Below are 23,434 nucleotides of genomic sequence, written 5' to 3' on the forward strand. Positions count from 1 at the left end.
CATAAAAACTCTCAAACCAGCAAACAAGATTTGTTTCCTCGTCATCTTTCAGTGATTTATGTTAAGTTAATGTAGAGTCCTTTTAATATTATTTTGCTGTAAATTCATCTGAAACATACTTTAAAATAATTTCACAATGCAGCAACTCAGAGTCACACTTCAGTAACTAAAGAATGAGTAGTTTTCAATGAATGAGTCTCACTTACAATAAGTAAAATTAGCATTTGAGATTTTCACTTTCAACTATTTATCTTTAGTCAATAGTTTTTCTGAACAGACAATCATAAGAAAAAAATATATATTATGTTTTGGACTGGTGATGGCATTCCATATTAATTTTGACAAGTTTCAAACATGCTTTTTTTTCAATTAATATGCAAGATAATCCGGAGTATTCTCCGTAAACAACAAAATTATATTTTCTAATTGTGTATCATTTACCCATTTTCTCCAATATCAACCGTAATCATGTGGCTAAGTATGTGTCCGGAATTTTTTAATTTTTTCTAATAAATAAAACTACCTCATTTTTTTTTTATTTCTTTTTTAATATAATAAAATTTTATTGAAATACTGTGTCTAGCTACAGTATTATCCCTATATAATTTTTAATTTCTAGTAATTCATATATGATGAATTAAAACTCCTACATCATTAATCACAGTCTATTTCTTTGTCATTTTTTGTGCTTCTTATTAAATTGATGCAGAGTTCTTTCAATATTATCTTGTTACAAATTCATTTCAAATCATGTCTTAAAGTTATTTCACAATGTAATAGATCAGACACGCTCCACAAATGAATAACTGGCAATTTCCAGTGAACTATATACTCACAAACATCAAATAACATTAGCATATGAGATTTTCATTTTCAACAATCTATCTTTAGTTAATAGTTTCCTTTGAACATATAATCATAAGAAAAAAAAATTATCTTTTGGACTATTGATAACATTCCATAAATTTTAATTATATAAAATTTATTTTTTGGAGAAATATAAGTTCACTAAAAATTAGAAAAATTATTTTCCTGATAAATATCAAAAAAGTGAATTTCATAAATGACGACAACATCAACAACAAAATCAGTGTAATCTCCCTCATCTCCTAGTGCCTCTTACCCCAATTCATTGCACCCCCATCCTCATTCCAACTCTCAAGTCACTCTAGTCCCTTAACACATATCATCATGCCTTTTATTTCCATAGTGTTTGAGTAAATTTGTACTATTAAAAAAGTACGAAATTCCTTGGCGAAAAGTCAGTTGTTTTTCTAACCTTTAAGGAATTGATAAAATTATAATTCATAATTTTTAAATATTTAGGACTTCAAAATCAATTAAATTTTGATTATAAATTTTTCTTTAATTTTAAGTTCTTTAATATTTAGAAAGTCAATTACTCATTTCAGTCCTTCAACATTTTCGCAACCCTAGTCCCAACAAGTCAATTACTCATTTTTATCAGGGATACTTATGTAAATATATTATTTAGTCATCTAATTTACCAATATGGTCATATTATATACTATTAATATACTTTAATTGTATGTGTTGTGTATATATATGTATGTTATCTATATAGTATATGCACATTTACTATAAAGTATACATTATCTATCATCATGTACATATTTTGTAAATTAGATAGCACAGAAACATTAAATTGTAATTTTCCTAGACCCTAACATATGAAAGTCACAAATGACAAATCAAAAGCCCAACATAGCCTAATATATTTTAAAACACTTATAATACATTATATTGCATGCATAATTCATTTTTAATACATAGCAAATTAATCATAGTATTGCTATAGATGATAATAAATAAAAAAATATTGCTAAAATCAATAATTATTTCTTAAAAAGTACTCAATCAAATTTTTTTTCTATTTTAAATGTTATTAGTATTGTTTATGTAAATAATTCATGTATATATTGTGTATATGCTTTTCATTGATCTTCCATGATGCCTTTAATGTTGCTTTAGTGTCACTTACCATATTTCTTAGAAATTTATGACCTATTATCCCACCCCCCCACACCACATCCACACTCAAAAAAAAAAGAACAATAAGAAGAGAAGAACATGCCACTAAATGATGGATATTCTCTAGATAATAAATTGCTTTGGGGATTAATGAAGTTATAAGATATATAGAGTATATATTTCTAATGGTTGAATCAAATAGTACTGATGGCTTCTTTTTAATTTGTAGATGAAAATTTCACAAATCAGCATATTTTGAACAAAATGATGAGTTATAATATGAGTTATTTAAAGTTTTACTTTTTAGTTTTGCCAAATCCATAAAAGGGTTGATGCATATATATATATATATATATATATATATATATATATATATATATATATATATATATATATATATATATATATGATCTTATACCAACTATTTGATGAACGGCCATGATGTTTAGAATCCATGTTAAAAACCATTTTAAAGGGACACTTAAGATATATATGTTATATTAAGAAAATATTTACTATTTATAGCAATAACATTTTTTTCATTGTACACTTATAATATATTTATAATATAGTTTTAATACATATTATTGAGAATAATTTATAAAACACATATAATACAAATTTTATTCATGAGTAATTCATTTATCACACACTTTAATACGCTCATAATACATTATGTCAATTTCTTACCAAACAAGCATAATATATTTTAAAACACTTATAATACATTATATTGCATGCATAATTCATTTTTAATACATAGCAAATTAATCATAGTATTGCTATAGATGATAATAAATAAAAAAATATTGCTAAAATCAATAATTATTTCTTAAAAAGTACTCAATCAATTTTTTTTTCTATTTTAAATGTTATTAGTATTGTTTATGTAAATAATTCATGTATATATTGTGTATATGCTTTTCATTGATTTGTGTATATTTGAAAGCATATTCGACACGGCGAATATGTATGGCTCATATATTATTAATCTTTTATAGAATAATAATTTTTGCTAACCTATCAATCAAATAAAAAAATAGATAAAAACGTAACACACTTATTTTCTAAAAAACATTTTCCTTCGCCCGAACATACCCTTAAAGTAAGTTTAATATCACATGTTGTAAGGTGAAGTCACAAGTCTCTCAATAGTTAACATTAATGTTTTATCTTTTTTTTTATATGTATTCTTCTTTTGTTTCTCTTTTTTAATTTTTTCTTCTCACATTTATTCAAAAGTAATAAAAGTTATAGAGTAGTTCAACAATAATTTCCCTCCTTTTAGGTTGGAGTATACACGAACACTGATAAGGCATTTTGCCACCTTTTCATTCATATAAAGTTAGTTTCTTTTTTCATTATTACAAAACAACAACATATTCAACTTGATTTCGTAAGTGAATTAATCCGAAAATAGTAAAAATATATGCAGATCTTAATTCTATCTTACGAGGTAAAATATGATATGTAAAAGATGATGCTAATCAGCATCGCCCACAGCCACCATTAAGAATTTTAAGTCAGATGCAATGAATTAAAATATTCTTTAGTCTTGTGATTTTAAACATGACATGCGAAAAATTGAAATTAAAGAATTGCTAAAAAAAAATACATTCTTTTTTAAACGAACTATAAAGGAACGAAGTATAAACAAACTAAAATGGAGGGAGTACATAAATTTCGCACACAAAACATATATATACATATATCTATTACAACAAACATTTCAAAAAATCAAACCCACGATTACATAATTGCATACAATTATAATACATAAAAATTCTCAATCTTATTCGATACTTGTCATGATGGAAGGAAGCACATTTTGCTCCAAACACCATACTTATTAATAATAATAAAACGATTAAATTTAAATTTTGAATCCTCCTTTCTATCGCGATTAATTATTCGTGCCCATGCATAGCAGACATTGCCACTAAAGCAAGTTTTTGTAGATTCAATTTCACAACAGTATCAGTAAACATTTTTGTGTCTTCTCCAGTATTCCCTTCTGGAATATCAACAATATATGATTCCAAAACTATAGTATAAATTTTTCCATTTTTGTTGAATTCATTTACTGATGTGACTGATTTATAATTTGTCAATCTATGTTCACCTCCTACAACTCGAAAGCTTAAAATATGTTTTTCATCGTCTAAAATTTCTAGACGTTCTGTACTTGTAGATGCAGGTATTCCTGACACAACTGTGACTTCTCTTATGCTGCCAACTCCGCCATCACCTGTTCGTCAGAATTTTTACCAAGAGATGTTAAAATATATAAAAAATAAATTCACGAAGAAGTCAAAAGATGTTAATATGTAATGTACATGCATAAAAAAATATTTTTACCTAACTACACAATGTAATTATTTTTCCAATAAAGGGGTGTCAATTGTCAAGTACATGTGGCTTCACCGCTTATTTAGAATTTATTTTTTGTAAGAAGGATCGATTACTCACTACAATCCGATTATTGTATACAAATGCAACTTTTATCAACAACGAATTTGTGGTATTAAGATAGAATAAGATAGAGGTGTCAATACGATTAAAATCATAATATAAAACTGCATTGTGGAAGACTCGAAAGGTTCTTCTTCTTTTTTTTTTTAGTTCAGCAAGGTGGTAAACATAAAATCAAAAAGCAGAAAGAGAATTGAGACTTTTATTTTGATAGGATTAAACAAATTAAAAATGAACTTTTGACATTATTAATAAAAGATAATTCAAGTCTATATATCACCACTGAAGACATTATTGGACAAATTTTATGTGTTTAATTTGAATAAGGAAAAAGAATAAGGCTCATACGTGAGAAGTTTTGTTGTTTTTTTCAATCGAGAAGATCAATAATATTTTTCACTTACTCTAGCATGCTCAAACTCACAATTGACAAATGGAGGTGGTCAACCACTAAAACAAGTCTGCTTGTCCACAAGTTAGTGAAAGGTAAATTGAAGTATAATTTAATTAAATATAATCACTTATAATAATATATGTTTTATGACATAACGTCAATTTGAACTTTTAAAAGAAATAATCACACACCTGATATGATCCTGCAACTTTTGATGAAGTGTTTATACTTCTCGGGATTATCAAAACGACGAACGAAGGGCCACACGACGTCGACGGGCACGTCAATGCGCTGCGTCACAAGAGAAGTACAAGTGTTGGGTAAATCCTCAAAAGTATGGTAATTTCGAATCAACGGCTCCAATTCTGCAAATTCTTCTTGTGTTAGTCCTTGTGGAACTAATAATTGGCCATCACCATCCATTTAAGAAACGCGCGAGGGAAAGAATCGACGAGGCGAGTGTTATTGAAGAGGAAAAAAGTCACAAATTTGATTGATTGAAAATGGAGGAAAAAAAGGGAAATTCTCTTCTGGTTCTTTGGTTTTTGGGAGATAGGAAGAGAAGTTATAGGCTTTCTTTTTGTGAGAGGGAAAATACATGTGGGCATGGGTTGTTTGGCTTTATTTATTAGAGTTTCGTAGGCAGTTTCGTACACAAAGCATGAATGACTTTGTAGGTAAAGTAATAATAATTGAGTGATTTTCTAAGATAAATATCATCAATTGAGTGATTTTTATGTCACAAAACAAAGTTTCGAGATAATAATAGTTATTGAGTAACCATTTAAAAAATTAACTTGTTTTTTTAAAAAAAATTTGAAAAATTAACTTGTTTTTTTTTTAAAAAAAATTTAATCAAAAACTTCAAGTTCAAACTATATGGATATAATTTGTTTTGGTAAAGACCACTTTTTTTATTAATTGAATTTTTATATAGCGTGAATTTGAATTAAATTGCAACACAAAATTGATACCGGATAAGAAAAAGAAAAAAACAACACCACAGCAAAGCTGTATTTTCGAGGATCATGTGACAAGTTTAACATATTCGCGTGATCAAAACTCAACTTTGCTACATTCAACCCTACCCACAACTTTTCCTTCGAGGATCGTTTGGTATGCGTGATAAGAATAATAATTTCGAGATAAATTAATTTTAGTTCATATTTAGTTTGAAAAATTAGGTAATTCAGAGATTATTTTATCTCACTATTATTACTAAAATAATGGAATTACTATCCTATATATAAGGTAGATAAAATAATCTCATGAGATATCCTTACTTATCCTATTCAGTTATAGATTGGGACTTGGAGACATATATGAAATTGTAACATTAGAAATGTGTCAAACGAGCGAGTTGGGTTGAATTTGAACGGATCAAAATGGACGAGTGATGTTGCACTAACCAAGGATATAGGTTAGAACCCTTCAAAAATGTTGTCGTATCCATATCTGATCCTCTAAAAATAATAGCTTTTGAAAGATTTGACACACACTCGACAATATTTTTGAGGAGTCTTTTGAGAAACTTATTGCTAATTTTCAATCAATTGAAATTTTGTCTACAACCTTGAAGTCCCTGTTTCTTTCTTCACTTCATAGTTCAAATATGCTCTCTTTACTCTAACTTAAGAAAGCTTGTGTATACAAGAACACAGACACTAGGAAGAGTCACGAGTATGCCCCAGTAGTTAATGAGGCGAGTTGATAATCAACAAATTTAAAAAGAAAAATGAGAGATTGTCTTTCATTAAAATGACCTCAATATAGGATGGAAATCGAAGAGATAACTTACATCTCTGTCATTTTTGCATCGAATTGACGAGTTTCAAACTAAGGATCATCTGATGACGAGCCTACCACGACTGAAGGGAATAGAACAAATTGAAAAACAAATCAATCAATTAACTACGTCTCAATCTTTGCAAAGCTTACAACTCTTTCAACGCTACTCAACTATTGCTACAACAATTAGCTATAAGAAAACAAATTTGTTTTAGCAATAACTTATTCCTACCTCAAAGTTAGAGTCTCGAACAAGAAGTAACAAAAGTACAAAAAAAATAGCAATTAATAACCAAAAAAAAATTAACAGAACAATGACTACAATAAAACAATAAATAAAAAACCTCACAGTATCCAACTGGTAGAAAAATTACTACTCAATGACTATATGAATCATTAGAAACTCAAACACCATTTAAACTCCCAAATTAGTGAAGAGAAAGAACGTGAAACCCCACAATACCCAACAACTACAACAACAACATACCCATCATAGTCCCACAATGTAAATCTAGAGAGGTTAGAACGTACACAAACTTTAAACCTACCGAGGGTCAAGGTAAAGAATTCCAAAGCAATCTCATACAAATAGCAAATTAAAAAAAAAAGATAGCAACAGAACAAAAACTACAATATGATAAAACCTCATAAAATCCAACTGTGGAAAAAATCACTATTCAACACCTAACCAAGAACGTCAAACCCCACATTACCCACGGGCGGCTCAACGGATCTCGTGGCCTAAGACAAAATCATATTAAGAGGCTCTTAAATTTATTTTATAAAATTTGAACATTAACAAAAAATATTTTCTACTAAACAATAGAATAATCATTTAAGACGAAGAATAGTGAATAGCGAATTCCACATTAAAAAAAAACTAGGAAAGAGCACAAACAACAAACAATAAAGTGGTGAATTATCGATGTTAATGTCCGAAACTCAAATTAAAATTTTGATTTGGCTATCATCACAAACAAGGAAAAGAAAAGAACCTATATAACTTAATAAATGAGTTTTGAGCATGAATATGTCAAAAATATACACCTTCAGATCAAATTTATGATCAATTTAAATTATAATATTAATTCATTCTATAAATTAAAGTAGCACTCATTGATGAATATCTAAAACAAATTATAAGAAATTAATATAATATGTTGAATTAAAACGAGAGGAAAATCGTTGCATGAATGCTTTTATATTCATGCAGTTTCAGAGAAGATTGAAAAATGAATTCATTACGTTATCGATGTATATAGCTTAGTTCCTATATAAAAAGGATAAAAGTTAAAATTGAAGGGTGAAACAACTATACCAATTAATAAATAAAGAAAATTATCATAATTTATAAACTTATTGGTATAAAATAACCTCAAATAAATAACAAAGAGTATATTGTAACAATTTTATTTTTATAAATTATATGATATATAATAAAATTAATAATAATAATTCAAGTAAATTTGGGGTCTCCAATTTTTTTGGGGCCTAAGGCAATGGCCTCACTGGCCAAGCCTTAGAGGCGCCCTCGACATTACCCAATAACAACAACATATCTGATATAATTCATAGTGTGGAGTCTAAGGAGGTTAGATTGCACGCAAAACTTACTCCACCTCAAAGCAGATTATAACAAATAAAACACAAGATAGTAACAAAACATAAACTACAACAAAATAATATGATAAAGACCCATAATATCCAACTGTAGAAAAATCACTACACAATACCTAACCAAGAACATCAAACCCCACAATATCCAGCAACCACAACAACAACATATCTAATATAGTCCCACTATATGAGGTATGAAAAGTATAGAGTGTACTCAAAACTTCTCCACCTCAAAGCAGTCTCGTACAAAAAATAACAAATAATAATTCCAAAAAAGCAGATAGTAACAAAACATAAACTACAACAAGACAAATGAAATTAATTATTAAATTAAATTCGTCACTAATTTAATATTCAAATCAACTTAATATAATATATGCACATAATTATTAATATTACTGATACTACATACTTTTCTATTACTAAATTATAAGTAATGTTTTTAAAATTATAAAAAACTTTAATTTATTATTTAATTATATTCTAATATAAATATTGAATGTTATAAATTTTCCTTGCTCTCACCCCTCGGTCCTCTCAAATAAAGGTGGGCGTAAAGTACTAGTATCAGATTCATCAAAATCTAATATTTTAATTGTGGAGCATAATTTTTTGGTATAAAAATTCATGTTAAATTTAACAAATAGTAGTAAATATGATTTTTTTTTTTATATATATACTTTAAATCCAATGTTTAAAATCTTTAAAATTAAATTTATAAAATTTAAATTTTGTCTAAATGGACTTGGAACCAAATGAAGGAAAAACTAAGAAGATAGACTTTGACGCTTGCTTTGCCTTCACTTCACAAATTTTCATACTCCTTTTGTATTAACCAAGATAGAGATCGTTTGGATGGACTTAAAAAAATAGCTTTTATATATGAAGTGTTTTTAGAACTTTGAAGTGCTGAAATTTATTTTTATAAATAAGCAGTTGAGTGTTTGGATAAAAGTGCTTATGTCGAAGAAATGAGGAAAATTATGTAAATTTTAGGGTTAAATATAATAAAAAGGGTAGTTTGAGAATTTAGTTAAAATATAAGGGATATAAAAGTAATTTCCATGGTCAAAGAAAATGGTTTTAAGCACTTAGAAAAAAAAAAGTTAGGAATCCTAACTTTTCATTTTTAACTGACTTTAAAAACTTTATAGTTTAAAGTTAGCAAACACCACAATAAGCTAAATCCAAATGGGTGCTTACTCTTACTTTCTTTGTTTTATTTTACTTCTTTCCTTATAAATATGTTACAAAAAAAGTTGGCATTTTTTATATTCAAGAGTAATTTAATTTTTATCTCTTTAATTTAAATTTCTAAAGCATATTTGTTTCTTTTAAAATTTAATGCTAAATCAAATATTTTTTATATTTTATTTAATCATTTGATATTTGGTAATTGCTGACTCGATTGATCATTGACTTAACTATCATATTCGATATTTATTGACTAGATTAATCCATAACATAGATACAATTTAAGACATAAACCTTCTCTACTATGAATTTCTTTCATTTTAGGATACTAAAGACTTATTTGTTAGCCAAACACTTTCTTTGTCATAATCATATTGTCCCCATCAATTTATGTGCACGATAATTAATATTACGAGGTATTCACTGTCACTTAATAGCACGAATAAATTTGTCTACTAACAACATATTTAATGTAGCCTCACACGTTAAAGTCTGAGAAAATATAATATACATAGATTTTATTCATATTTTATGAAAGTAGACATATAATTTCTAAAAAACTCCGACTCAAATAATGCATATAAAAAAAATATAAAAATATAATAAATACTAGAGAAAGCATTATATAGCAATATAACAACGTAATGCAATAATCAAAATAGAAAAAGGATAATCCGGTGCACTTAAGCTCCCGCTATGCGCAGGGTCGAATGAAAAAATAATCATGGGACATAAAACTGCTAGTACACTATATATCTACCAATCTGATTATTTCATTATATGTTACTACAACTATTTGAAAATACTTTTGAAAAAACATTACTTATAAAAAAATCTGACACAAGTCCAAATAATATTTTTGAAAAATACATGAGTCCACCGACGTTAGTGAAACGACAGAAGTATAAATTCTATTTTTCTTCTGCCAAATCTAAAAGCTCATTCACTTTTCAAAAATGGCTGACAGAGTGCACCCTTCAGCTAAGCCAAATGGCAATGGCACCAACATTGCCGCTGCCGTCAATCCCAAAACCACCGCAAAACCGCCGCAATTTCCTCCTCCGGCGAAGAACCAAATGTACAACCCGAATCGCATCCCTTACCGACCAACTCCAACTGCCTACCACCGACACAACCGCCGTCGTTGCACCTGCCGCCGGTGCTTCTGCTTCTGTTGTTTCTGGTCACTCCTCCTCATCTGCACCATTCTCCTCCTCGCCGCCATCGCCGGCGCTGGTTTCTACTTCCTCTTCCGCCCAAAACCTCCGGCATTCTCCGTCTCCTCCCTCAAAATAATCCAATTCAAACTCACTACTACCTCCGACGACACCACACACCTCACCGTTAAGCTCAATCTCACACTCTCAACTAAAAACCCCAATAAAAAGCTGATTTACACTTACGACGCCGTTTCCTTAACGGTAAACTCGAATTCAGTCGTACTTGCTAATGGATCGTTCACAGGATTCAACAGCAGTCCAAATAACATCACGATCATTCATTCTACTTTATCAATGGCGTCTCAAGTGCTCGATGCGGATTCAATTTCGTCTTTGAAATCAGATCTGAAGAGAAAAAATGGATTACCGATGAAGATCTTGTTGGATACAATGGTGATAGCGAAAATGGATAAACTGAAAAGTAAGGAAGTCGGGATCAGAGTTACTTGTGAAGGAATCCATGGAAAAATTCCGGCGGGGAAAACTCCGGCGGTGGCTTCAACTACAAATGCTAAATGTAAGACTGATTTACGAATGAAGATCTTAAAATGGAGCTTCTGATTCATTTTTTGGTGAGTGAACTGGGTAAAATACATCTAAATTATTTTTATTTTCTTCGAGTTTATGCCTAAACTATCGGGCGTACGAGTTTTTTCTTGAGCAAATATTTATTGAAACATATCATTTGTTCACTTTTTTATTTAAACACGGTGATATTTCATGTGGAGAAATAAACAAATGATTATTAAGATTTATTTTGATAAATAATTGATAGTAATTTACATTTTAAAAAAAAAAGTAAACATGTGATAATTTGGATAAAAAATTCAAAAAATTGAGATATTTGAATGTGTTTTTGACTCTTTCCTTTTTTTGCTTGAAATTTGCAATTTATTCAGTATTATATTATACTATTATATATAGTAGAGATAAGGCAAATGGAGGGAGAAAATGGTTTTATCTAGAACTTTTGGTGAATATAGAGAGTTTGATATGATTATAAATGTACCAAAAAGAAAAAAAAGAGTGTTTGATATATTCCAAAGTTTTTTTTTCCTCTTCACAAGTTCATGTTCTGATAATTCTTCTTTGATGTGACTTAATAATTAGTAATGTAAACTTGTAGTATTATGTTTCCGAAGTACTAGTTTTATTCTTGTTTCTTTTTGTATTTTTAGATTTTTATTATTACTTATTATTTCTTTAGCCTCGATTATGTATATAATTTTTGATGTTGCAAATCTTCTTAAGATTGGCGTAAAATTTGCGTATATTTTAACTTTTTTAGATTCACTTATCAAATTATATTGAATTTGTTGTTGCTGATGATGATAGTATGTACCATATAATACTTTTTTTATATGTAATTATTTTATTATAATAATGTACTTACAATTTATTTTAAGTTATCAATTTGACAATCATAATTTATAACTACTAACTAAAGAAAATTATTCTCTAGTTAAATTCATTGTAGATCTCAATCAAGTCTTAATTATTTCCTTGTTTATTTTTCTGTTTTCTGCTTGTATTACTAACTATGTCTATTTGCACTTAACTCATATCTAATAAATCTCAAGGTTCATATAGAATAATCTACACATAGTCTTGTATTTGATTGACAAATTTAAAATTTAAAGCTTGTCACGACAACCACCACCATTTTATGCTATAGAGTTAATAGTTTATTATATGTATGTATTTAGTGAAATTTTCAGCACATATATAAGATTGAGTTATGTCAAACTCATACATTGTACATTTGCATCTGCATGTATCACTCTTTGTTTCATAGATGAGATTTCTCCATTTTTATTTAAAGACGTATAACCTTTTTTATAAGAGGGAGTCTACTCAAACACAACATAGAGTACAAGCATTGTTAAGAGTTGTTGCATGGTTAAGATTTCACCATTTTTATTCAGAGACGTATTATCTTCTTTATAAGAGGAGGTCTACTCAAAACACAACATAAGACTATAAGTATTGTTAAGAATTGTCGCATGGATGAGATTTCTCCATTTTTATTCAGATGTATTACCTTCTTTATAAAAGGTGGGTCTACTCAAGCATGAATCTTGATTGGTTGGACAAGTTTTACCTTCTTGAATAGAGGACCTTACGAGCATGAATCCTTGTTGGTTGGACAAATCTGAGAGGACCTATCCGACATGAATTCTAATTGATCTGATTAGGCAAGAAACAATAGTCTAAAGAGGTTTATATTAACGGATCTACCTAGCATGAATCTTAATTGACTGGGCAAGTTTTACTTTCTATATTAGAGGATCTACCTGACCTAAAGAACATCACATGTAGACTTTTTTCGAGGGAGAATCACTCGACATGACACAAGGCCTCCCGTGTGAGGTCAGGTGGTCAACAACTTAGATAGAAAATACTGAAGGGCGGGCTCTCCTCTCCTTATGCACTATGAAAAAGGGTGTGGGGGATTTCTTGGACCACATGTTGAGTAAGGATTCCAAACCTTCCAAAAGTGATAACAAGTTCTATCTCGACTTATGTATAGATATTGATTCATTCGCACAACAATTTACTTGGAAGTGATAACAAGTTCTATCTCGACTTATGTATAGATATTGATTCATTCGCACAACAACAATTTACTTCTCGTATCTATTGATTATAGAACCTACCATACATGAATCATGATTGGTTGGACATATCTTAAGAGGATCTATACAGCATGAATCCTTATTGGATGAGCAAATCTTAGAGGACCTACCGGACATGAATCTTAATTGATTGCGCAAGAAATAGTGGGATACAAATATAGTAACAACAGGAGAAAACAGATGCCCAACTACTACATGCCTAACGTCCATAGAAAAATAGTTCAAATAAACAATTCAAACAACCAAATCCAAAGTTATTTGGACACTTCCAAAAACAAAATGACAAACCAGACAAAATTTGCAGTAGTTCACTCTGAATAAATATATTAGACAGCTTCCTGTAGGGAAGGAACAATTCCCCTCACAGAGCCAAAATCACCTCAAAGGAGATCAGCAACATTGGCTGGGAGCTCCTCAATTACGACATTATAAAACTTCTGAATGTCAAAAAGCATCCTTTCGTCATCCTTGGTGACGAAGTTGATAGCAACACCCTTCCTTCCAAATCGTCCACTACGACCAATACGATGGAGGTAGTTTTCTGGTTGAGTTGGTAGGTCGTAGTTAATAACAAGGGAGACTTGCTGGACATCAATACCACGAGCAAGGAGATCGGTTGTGATAAGCACACGAGATGAGCCAGATCGGAACTCCCTCATAATGATATCTCTTGTGTTCTGATCCATGTCTCCGTGAGTTGCAGATACTGTGTGATCACGGCCACGCATTTTATCAGTAAGCCAATCAACCTTTCGCCTAGTGTTAACAAAGATGACGCTCTGGGTTATGGCCAAGGTCTCGTAAAGATCACAAAGTGTTTCAAGCTTCCACTCTTCCTTATCAACGTTGACATAGAATTGCTTAATACCTTCAAGAGTTAGCTCATCACGCTTCACAAGAATTCTCACTGGCTTGTTCATGAACTTTCTAGTAATCTCAAGAGCCTCTGGTGGCATAGTGGCAGAGAAAACTCCCACTTGGATTTTTGGTGGCAAAAGCTGGAATATATCATAAATCTGGAAAATAGTAATTGTGTCATGGGACAGGCTAAATCATAAAAACAAAGAAGGAAAAGACCAGCAATTAAGGACTTTAGAGCACATCAAGGCTGCAATTTGGGGGGTGGAGGGTGATTCACTAACAAGCTGATCAATAACCAGTATATATTTCCAAGCAAATTGAATGTTATAAAAGAAAGAGTGAACCTACACATCTTGAAATCAATGCGGACTTGGCCACAAGGATACATCTTGGGCCTCTAAGACAGGACATACCCACAAAATGAGTATGGATATGCAAAGGACGTCACATGTGCACTCAAAGAAAAATGTTTTAGAAAATACTTCGTTTTTTTCTGCTAAAAATTATTACATTATGATTTGACAAGATTGAATATGTTCACATTTGACAGAATATAAATAACACACGTATAAGATAGCTTCAAAAAGCCACTAGCGATAATTTTCTCATGTCTTACCCAGACCTTCAAGTGTCCTGGTCCATAGGCACCTGACTAGAATGATTGAACGTGACAAGAGGGAAAAAGGTAGATCTAAAATATCATGGAAGATAAATTATCCCAGCAGAAGATCCATATAGCAATACCAACTAGTGAGAGTCAAGACTTGGTGGTTGTTTTACTTACATCCGATCTAGTGTTGGGGATTAGTTAGAGATAATCTATCAGACTTGAAGAACTTTGAGAGTCAAGACTTAGTGATTGTTTCTCATATTACTAACAAATCAGCCATCAATTTAATGGTTCGCCAACAACTCTTAGGTATACACATTTAAAAAGTGATCCAGTTTACTTTATCAAAAAAGGAAAGGTGAATTATATTTCAGAAGTAATGAAGAGTAAGGCAATAATCCACTTCTAGTATGTTAATTAACCTTCGAACACAGAAACATAACACAGTAACCAAAAAAAAGGCGGTAAATCTTGCTTTGAACTAAAAGAATAAAACAGCAAACATTTAAGTAAAAGAAAGACCTGATCCTTGAAACCTCTAGAGAGCATTTCGTCAGCTTCATCCAAAACAAACATCTTGATATGGTCGGGGCGTAGAGACTGCCTGCGCAACATGTCAAAGACACGGCCTGGAGTACCAACCACTACATGAACACCACTCTGAAGGATACGCTGATCCTCACGAACACTGGTACCCCCAACACACGCGTGAACCTTCACACCCAGATAGTCACCAAGCGCACGCATAACCTTCTCAATCTGTTGTGCTAGCTCACGGGTTGGTGCAAGAACCAGAGCCTGACATTCAACTAAACTGTAATCAAGCTGCTGGAGAACTCCAGAGCAGAAAGTTGCCGTTTTTCCAGTTCCAGATTGTGCCTGCTGGATAACATCAAGGCCCTTGCAAAAGGGAACGATACCCCTTTGCTGAATAGCTGATGGCTTCTCAAAACCTTCAAGAAATTCAAAACACTGTTCAGTGCACTATAAAATCTGGGAATGGAGGAAAGGAAACCAGAATTATAAGGAGATGTCAATTTACCATAGGCATAGATGCCTCTCAGAAGATTTTCCTGCAAACCCATGGCATCAAAACTATCGTAAACCTCATCATATGATGTGAAGAATTCCTGTTGTTCAGTACCAAGTCTGTTTTTGGCATATCAAACAACCACAAAAGTCAATCAAACCAATGGAAAAATGCTAAAGACCAAATATCAGCAGAAAGTGATAATCAAAAAACTGAAAAAAAAAGAGGAGAAAGACAAGGATGCTTTCTGCAGCCAGATTACAGTGACCTCAGTAAAGGATGAAAAAGAGAACTTACAGCTCCGTCATTTTCGCATCGAATTGACGAGCATCAAACTGAGAACCCTCTGGTGCCGATCCTGCCATGACTGCAGGGAATATAACCCAAAAAAACAGATCTATCAATTAAATTATGTTTCAATCTCAAAATAGTTCTGGTATACCAGTGTAAGTAAATTTTAATCTTTTTTAAATCTAATTTTTCCAATTAGTGAATAACAAAACTTATCAGAATATTTTGTAGTTGATAAAAAGTGAAGGTTGAAGCCAACTCTGTGACATATAAAATAATAGGTAAGTAAGCTTGAGACCCAAAACACTTCATCAAAGACGCAAAAAAATTTAGTCACTAAGTACCAAAAACTACATATCAAAACTAAAATTTTCAATTAACGAATACCAAATCTTATCAGTCACATGGCCATTCACTATACATCATGTAGAAGACAAGAAAGGAAGGAGATAATAATAAGTAAGGTAGTTTAAGGCTTTCAACACTTCACAAATAAAATTTAATCACCAGATATCACTAATATTATCTGTTCTTGCTTCATTCACGAGGGCATGCACAAGAGACAAGATACATCTCCTTTTTTCTTTTTCTATTCTGAAGAAGTAAAAGGTCCAGAAAACAGATTGAAAAAACTGTTTAACTACTTGCCAGACAGCTCAACCCTATTACTATAGCTTTTTGACACAGGGTCAAGGTGACAAAGGATAGAATGAGGAAGTGTTGGAGGAGATGCGGAGCCCATAAACAAACAATAGGTACTCTCCGCTCATTATGGTTTGCATAAACAAACAACATACCCAGTGTAATTCCACAAGTGGGGCTTGGGGAAAGTAGAGTGTACGCAGACCCTACTACTACCTCATAGATAAAAGTCAAAACCAAACCAAATTAGTGAAGAGCAAGAACATCGAACCCCACAAAACCCAACTGTCTGGAAAAATCACTACTTTACGCCGATTAATCATCAAAAATTCAAACACCCATTTAAACTAAAACAAACAGATACAAATCAAAACCAACCCAAATTAGTGAAGACCAAGAACGTCGAGCCCCACAAAACCGATCTGTAAAAAAATCACTACTCAATGACGATGAATCATCAAAAACTCAAACACCATCTAAACTAAAACAAACATATACAAATAAAAACCAACCCAAATTAGAGAACACAAGAATGTTGAACCCCGTAATATCCAACTGTAGAAAATCACTACTATACGCCTATGAACCATCCAAAACCTCAAACACCATCTAAACTAAAACAAACATATACAAATCAAAACCAACCAAATTAGTGAAGAGCTAGAATGTCAACCCCAACAATACCAATCTGTCTGGGAAAAAAACTGCTGTACACCGATGAAACATCAAAAACTCAAAACACCATTTAAACTAAAACAAACATATACAAATCACAACCAACCCAAATTAGTTAAGAGCTAGACCGTCAAACCCCACAATACCAAACTGTCTAAAAGAATCACAACTTTACAGCAATGAAACATCAAAAACTCAAACACCATTTAAACTAAAACAAACATATACAGATCAAAACCAACCCAAATTAGTGAAGACCAAGAGCATCGAACCCCACAAAACCCAACAGTAGAAAAATCACTGCTTTACGATGAAACATCATAAACTCAAACTCCCACTCAAATTAAAACAAGCAGATACAAATCAAAACCAACCCAAATTAGTAAAGAGCGAGAATGTCAAACCCCACGATATCAAACTGTCTGAAAAAATCACAACTTTAAACGATGAAACATCAAAAACTCAAACACCATCTAAACTAAAACATATACAAATCAAAACCAACCCAAATTGGCGAAGAGCTAGAACATCAAACCCCACAATACCAAACTGCCTGAAAAAATCACAACTTTACACCAATACAACAACAACATACCCAGTGCATTCCCATTCCCACAGAGTGAGGTCTGGGGACGGTAGAGTGCACGCATACCTTAGAGGTGAGGTAGAGAGGCTGTTTCCGCTATACCCTCAGCTCAAGACAAAAACAGAACAAAAAAAGACTACAGCAAATAGTAGCACAACAGTACTACAACCAAATAATACTACCATCGAATCATATACAAATCATCAAAACCAAACACCATCTAAACAAAACAAACATATACAAATCAAAACCAACCCAAATTAGTGAAGACCAAGAACATCAAACTGAAAAAATCACAACTTTACATCAACGAATAATCAAAAACTCAAATACCATCTAAACTAAAACAAACATATACACATCAAAACCAACCCAAATTAGTGAAGACCAAGAACGTCAAACCCCACAAAACCCAACTGCAAAAAGATCACAACTTTACTTTATGAATCATCAAAAACTCAGACACCCATTTAAACTAAACCAAACAAATACAGGAACCCAGTAAATACACAGAAAAAAAAAACCAAAAAACGTTCAGCAGAAGGAAGAGAGTTACCTGATAGTTGATTAGAAAAGTATTAAAAGGAGATCTAAAGATTTGAGAAAATAGGGATTTTGAGAATTAGGGTTTGTAAAACTGCAGCTTTTTTTCCAAAAACTCCTCGGATCTACGCCGCGGAGTTCAGGAAGACAAAATGTGTGAGAGAGTTTATATGATTGTGTTGTGTTTTGTCTTTTTATGTTTCCAAATCCTTGTGTAAACTTTGGAAAAAAAAAATATATATATATATATAAAAATAGTTCAATAATTATTAATTAAGCAATTTTGATGGTTTAAATATATTAAAAGTGGAGTAGTATTTTTGGTCTTCATTAAATATTTGTTAAATTTTGATTATTAAATTTAATCAAAAATTGTGAAAGTAGAAAATATTAAACGAAAGCTTATATGATTTTGCAGTTTATGTTATTTTTTATTTGTTTCAAAATTTTGATACAATCTTTTTAGGAGCAATTTTTGTTATGTTTTTTCTTGTTTGATGTCGTTTTTTATGTTGCGATGTCTAGGAATTTAATAGAAATTTCTTATGTTTATTTTAATATTTTTTTTCATACTTAAATTTATCAATTAGAATTTTGTTAAAATCTGATGGAAAAGAAAAATAACAAACTAAAAGGATAAATGATATTTAAGAAATTATTTTGAACCTAATATTAAAGACGGACTAATTTTATTCTTTTCTTCAAATAAGACATTGTAGAAATTTTCCTCATCAGAAATTTATTTGAATATGGGATTACTATATAATGCGCAATACAATACCCACAAAACATTGAGAAAATTTCAAAGACCTCTAAATGCTTAAAAAATGGTGTGGGTTCTGTAGAGGCTATAAGTATCGTTTACTAATTTATTATGAATGATTTCATAAAATTTTGGTCAAAGATATCTAATCAGTCATATTTTTTAAAATTTATGGACATATACATAAAAAATTGAGCAAAACCTTAAATTTTCAATAGTGACTCCTAAATAATAAAAAAAATGGTGTGAATTCTATAGAGGTTATGGGCATTGTTCACTTAGTCATTCCGGATGGTCCCACAAATTTTTGAGTAAAAAAGATCCAGTCATGATATTTCACATAATTCATTGAGTAATACATAAGAAAAACTGAGAAAATTCCGAATTCTTATTTCAATACCCACAAACGCTAAAAAAGGTATGAATCATTTAGAAATTATGAGTATCGTTCACTAGGCCAATACAGATGACTCCGTAAAATTTCAGGTAAAAAAAATATTCAATCATATTTACAAAAATTCATGGACTAAATATACGAAAAACTGAGAAAATCCTGAATTTAGCATTTAGCCTAAATCCTAAATTCAACATTTAGCCTAATCCTGAATTCCTGTTTCATGATTTCTAAATGCTAAATCACCTAATTCCTATTGACTGACCCTAAATGCAAAAAAATAACGCAGATCATGGTGAAGTTATATGTACTACTCCCCCAGGTAATTACAGAGAGTCTTGTAAAGGTTTCCCAAAAAGTGACCTAAAATCATATCATGAAAAAAATTCATTGACTAATACGCACGAAAAACTGAGAAAATCGCTTAATTCGTATTGAATGATCTCTAAATACTTAAAATGTGGCGCGAATCATGGAGATGTTATACGTACTTCTGCCCCAGGTCATTATGGAGGGCAGTGTAAAGGTTTCACAAAAAATGTGACTAAAATCAATATCACCAAAATATTTATTGAACAACACACATGATAAATTGAGAAAATCATCTAATTTCTTTGTGGCTCCTAAATGCAAAAAATTGACCGGAAGCCAATTCACCAAAATAATCATGGGTTAACACACACAAAAAATAAGCAAATCGTATAATTTCGTTGGTGTGGCCCCTAAATATTAGGAATGCCCCTTAATTCCGCATGTGCGGCGTCTCAATACTATGAATGAGATGTGGATCGTGTCGATGCTACATGTGTTGATCCCTCAGGTACTTATGGAGGGTCCTATAACAGTTTCGAAAAAAATTGACAGGAATTCAGTTCACCATAATATTTATGAGCTAACACACACAAAAAAAAATAAGAAAATCGCGTAATTTCGTTTGTGCGACCCTTAAATGCTTTGAATGCCCCCTAGATCGTGCCGACTCTATACGTACTATATTCAAGATACTTACGGAGGCTTGATACCTAACATACATAATGCATGAAAGGATCCTTGAATAACCATAAGGTAACCTGAAAATTCTTAGCAAAGATTTTTACAAGACGTTCTATTTATCCATAGAAATCTATTCGTTCAAGAAGGGCTCCAAATGATGTTGATCGTAAATGAGAAGATTGGTTCAGTAGAAAGACGAAAGTGAATTCGCATTCATATACATAAGAATTATATAAGAAGAAGAGGAATCTTTTCTTTCTTTTTTGAAAAGGAGTAACCGGCTTTTTTGAAGTAATAAGACTATTCAAATTCCAATATTCGTTCCATAACGGTTTCAAAAAAACTTGACCAAAAGCCAGTTCACCAAAATATTAATGGGTCAATACACATGAAAAATCAAAAAATCGCGTAATTCCGCTTGTGCCGTCCCTAAATGCTATGAATGAGACGTGGATCGTACCGAGGTTACACGTACTGATCCCCCGGATACTTATGGAGGGTCCCATAATGGCTTTGGGAAAAATATAATCTGAAACGAGTTCACTAAAATATTCACGGGCTAACGCACACGAAAAATGAGAAAATCACATAATTCTGCTTGTGGAGCCCCTAAATGCTATGAATGCACTGTAGATCGTATCGAGGCGACATGTACTGGTCCCCCGGGTACTTACGGAGGGTCTATGTTGGTTTTAAAAAAAATTGATTGAAAGACAGTTCACCAAAATATTCATGGGCTAATAGACAAAAAAATGAAAAAATCGCTTAATTTTGCTTGTATGACCCCTGAATGAGATGAATGTGTCGTGGATCGTGCGGAGGCTATACGTACAGATACCCCGTGTACTTATGAAGGGTTCCACAAAAGTTTTGGAAAAAATTGACCGGAAGCCAGCTCATCAAAATATTAATGGGCTAACACACACGAAAAATAAGAAAAATGGTTAATTCAACTTGTGCGACCCCTAAATGCTATGAATGCGACATTGATCGTGTCAAGGCTACACATACTCATACCTGAGTACTTACAAAGGGTCCCATAAATATTGATCCCTGACCGGAAGTCAGTTATCCAAAATATTCATGGGCTAACAAATAGAAAAAAAAGAGAAAATCGCTTAATTTCGCTTGTGTGATCCCTGAATGAGATGAATGCGTCATAGATCGTGCGGAAGCTATACTAAAGATCCCCCGTGTACTTACGGAGGGTTCTATAAAATTTTTGGAAAAAAATTGACCGGAAGCCAGTTCATCAAAATATTAATGGGGTAACGTTAACACACGAAAAATGAGAAAATTGGTTAATTTAACTTGTGCGACCCCTAAATGCTATGAATGCGCCGTTGGATCGTAACAATGCTACACGTACTGATCTCCTAGTACTTACGGAGGGTGCTATAACAGTTTCAGAAAAAAATTAACCGGAAGCCAATTTATCAAAATATTAATGAGCTAACACACACGAAAAATAAGTAAATCACTTAATTCTGCTTGTGCGGTCCCTAAATGCTATGAATAAGCCACCAATCATGCCGAGGCAGCATGTACTGATCCCCCGTGTACCTACAGAGGGTCCCATAATGATTTTGGAGAAATATCGATCAGAAGTCAGTTCACCAAAATATTCATGAACTAACACACGAAAAATGAAAAAATTGCCTAATTTCGTATGTGCAGTCCTAAATGTTATGAATGCAACATGGATCGTGCCGAGGTTACACGTACTGATCCCCCAGGCACTTACGGAGGGTCTCATAAAGGTTTTGAAAAAAAATTGATCGGAATCCAGTTCACCATAATATTCATGGGCAAATACACACGAAAAATGAGAAAATCGCCTAATTTTGCTTGTGCAACCCTTAAATATTTTGAATGCATTCTGGATCGTACCGACTCTACACGTACTGATCCCTGAGATACTTGTGGAAGGTCCCATAGCAATTTCAAAAAATAATTTGACCAGAAGTCACTGTACCAAAGTATTCATAGGCTAACACACACGAAAAATGAAAAAATCATCTAATTTTGCTTGTGCGACATCTAAATACTATGAATACGACGTTGATCGTGCCAAGGCTACACATACTGATCCCCGAATACTTATGGAGGTTCCCATAATGGTTTTAGAAAAAAATTGACCGAAAGTCGGTTTACCAAAATATTCATGGCTAACACACACGAAAATTGAGAAAATCGCATTATTCAGCTTGTGCGACATCTAAATACTATGAATGCATCGTGCATCGTGTCGAGGCTATACATACTTATTCCTCGTTTATTTACGGAGGGTCCAATAACGATTTTGAAAAAAGAGAGATCGAAAGCCAGTTTACCAAAATATTCATGGCTAACACACACTAAAAATGAGAAAATCGTCTAATTTCGCATGTATGTCCCTAAATGCTATGAGTGCACCGTGAATTGTGTCGATGCTACACTTACTGATCCCTCGTATACTTACAGAGTATCCCATAACCGTTTCACAAAAAATTGAACGGAAGCCAATTCACCAAAATATTAATTGGTTAACACACACGAAAAATAAAAAAATCGCTAAATTCTGTTTGTCGACCCCTGAATGATATGAATGCACCGTGGATTGTGCTGATGCTACACGTACAGATACCGCGTGTACATACAGAGAGTTCCATAATAGTTTTGAAAAAAAATTGACCTGAAGTTAGTTCACTAAAATATTAATCGGCTTACACACACAAAAAATGAGAAAATCGC

The 23,434-nt window shown here is 31.8% G+C and overlaps 3 protein-coding genes across 3 annotated transcripts; 1 reads left to right on the plus strand and 2 right to left on the minus strand.

The window, feature by feature from the left end:
* Nucleotides 1-3,667: 3,667 nt before the first annotated feature.
* LOC129890321 (abscisic acid receptor PYL2) lies at nt 3,668-5,462 on the minus strand. The gene is made up of 2 exons (XM_055965892.1): nt 5,050-5,462; nt 3,668-4,240 (listed from the first exon to the last, which is right to left on the minus strand). Exons 1-2 carry the CDS (start codon nt 5,279-5,281, stop codon nt 3,900-3,902), a joined length of 573 nt encoding a protein of 190 aa, XP_055821867.1. The 5' UTR covers nt 5,282-5,462; the 3' UTR covers nt 3,668-3,899.
* A 4,855-nt stretch (nt 5,463-10,317) lies between these two features.
* LOC129890333 (NDR1/HIN1-like protein 6) lies at nt 10,318-11,426 on the plus strand. Its single transcript, XM_055965900.1, has one exon. It carries the CDS (start codon nt 10,414-10,416, stop codon nt 11,236-11,238), a length of 825 nt encoding a protein of 274 aa, XP_055821875.1. The 5' UTR covers nt 10,318-10,413; the 3' UTR covers nt 11,239-11,426.
* A 2,092-nt stretch (nt 11,427-13,518) lies between these two features.
* Nucleotides 13,519-18,755, minus strand: LOC129882040 (eukaryotic initiation factor 4A-2). The gene is made up of 5 exons (XM_055956166.1): nt 18,565-18,755; nt 16,112-16,181; nt 15,827-15,933; nt 15,307-15,737; nt 13,519-14,329 (listed from the first exon to the last, which is right to left on the minus strand). The coding sequence occupies exons 2-5, from the start codon at nt 16,177-16,179 to the stop codon at nt 13,694-13,696; spliced, it is 1,242 nt and encodes a 413-aa protein (XP_055812141.1). The 5' UTR covers nt 16,180-16,181; nt 18,565-18,755; the 3' UTR covers nt 13,519-13,693.
* Between the last annotated feature and the right edge of the window lie 4,679 nt (nt 18,756-23,434).

This window comes from Solanum dulcamara, chromosome 1 (assembly GCF_947179165.1).
Source record: "Solanum dulcamara chromosome 1, daSolDulc1.2, whole genome shotgun sequence".
Classification (NCBI taxonomy): Eukaryota; Viridiplantae; Streptophyta; class Magnoliopsida; order Solanales; family Solanaceae; genus Solanum; species Solanum dulcamara.

Excerpts from the sequence above, each read along its gene's own strand:
- LOC129890321 (XM_055965892.1), bottom strand. The coding sequence starts at position 5,281 with ATGGATGGTGATGGCCAATTATTAGTTCCACAAGGACTAACACAAGAA. Across the intron at positions 4,241-5,049 it reads AAGTTGCAGGATCATATCAG|GTGATGGCGGAGTTGGCAGC; the intron begins GTGTGTGATTAT and ends TCTGACGAACAG.
- LOC129890333 (XM_055965900.1), top strand. The coding sequence starts at position 10,414 with ATGGCTGACAGAGTGCACCCTTCAGCTAAGCCAAATGGCAATGGCACC.
- LOC129882040 (XM_055956166.1), bottom strand. The coding sequence starts at position 16,179 with ATGGCAGGATCGGCACCAGAGGGTTCTCAGTTTGATGCTCGTCAATTC. Across the intron at positions 15,934-16,111 it reads GATGCGAAAATGACGGAGCT|ACTTGGTACTGAACAACAGG; the intron begins GTAAGTTCTCTT and ends TGCCAAAAACAG. Across the intron at positions 14,330-15,306 it reads CTAGAGGTTTCAAGGATCAG|ATTTATGATATATTCCAGCT; the intron begins GTCTTTCTTTTA and ends ACTATTTTCCAG.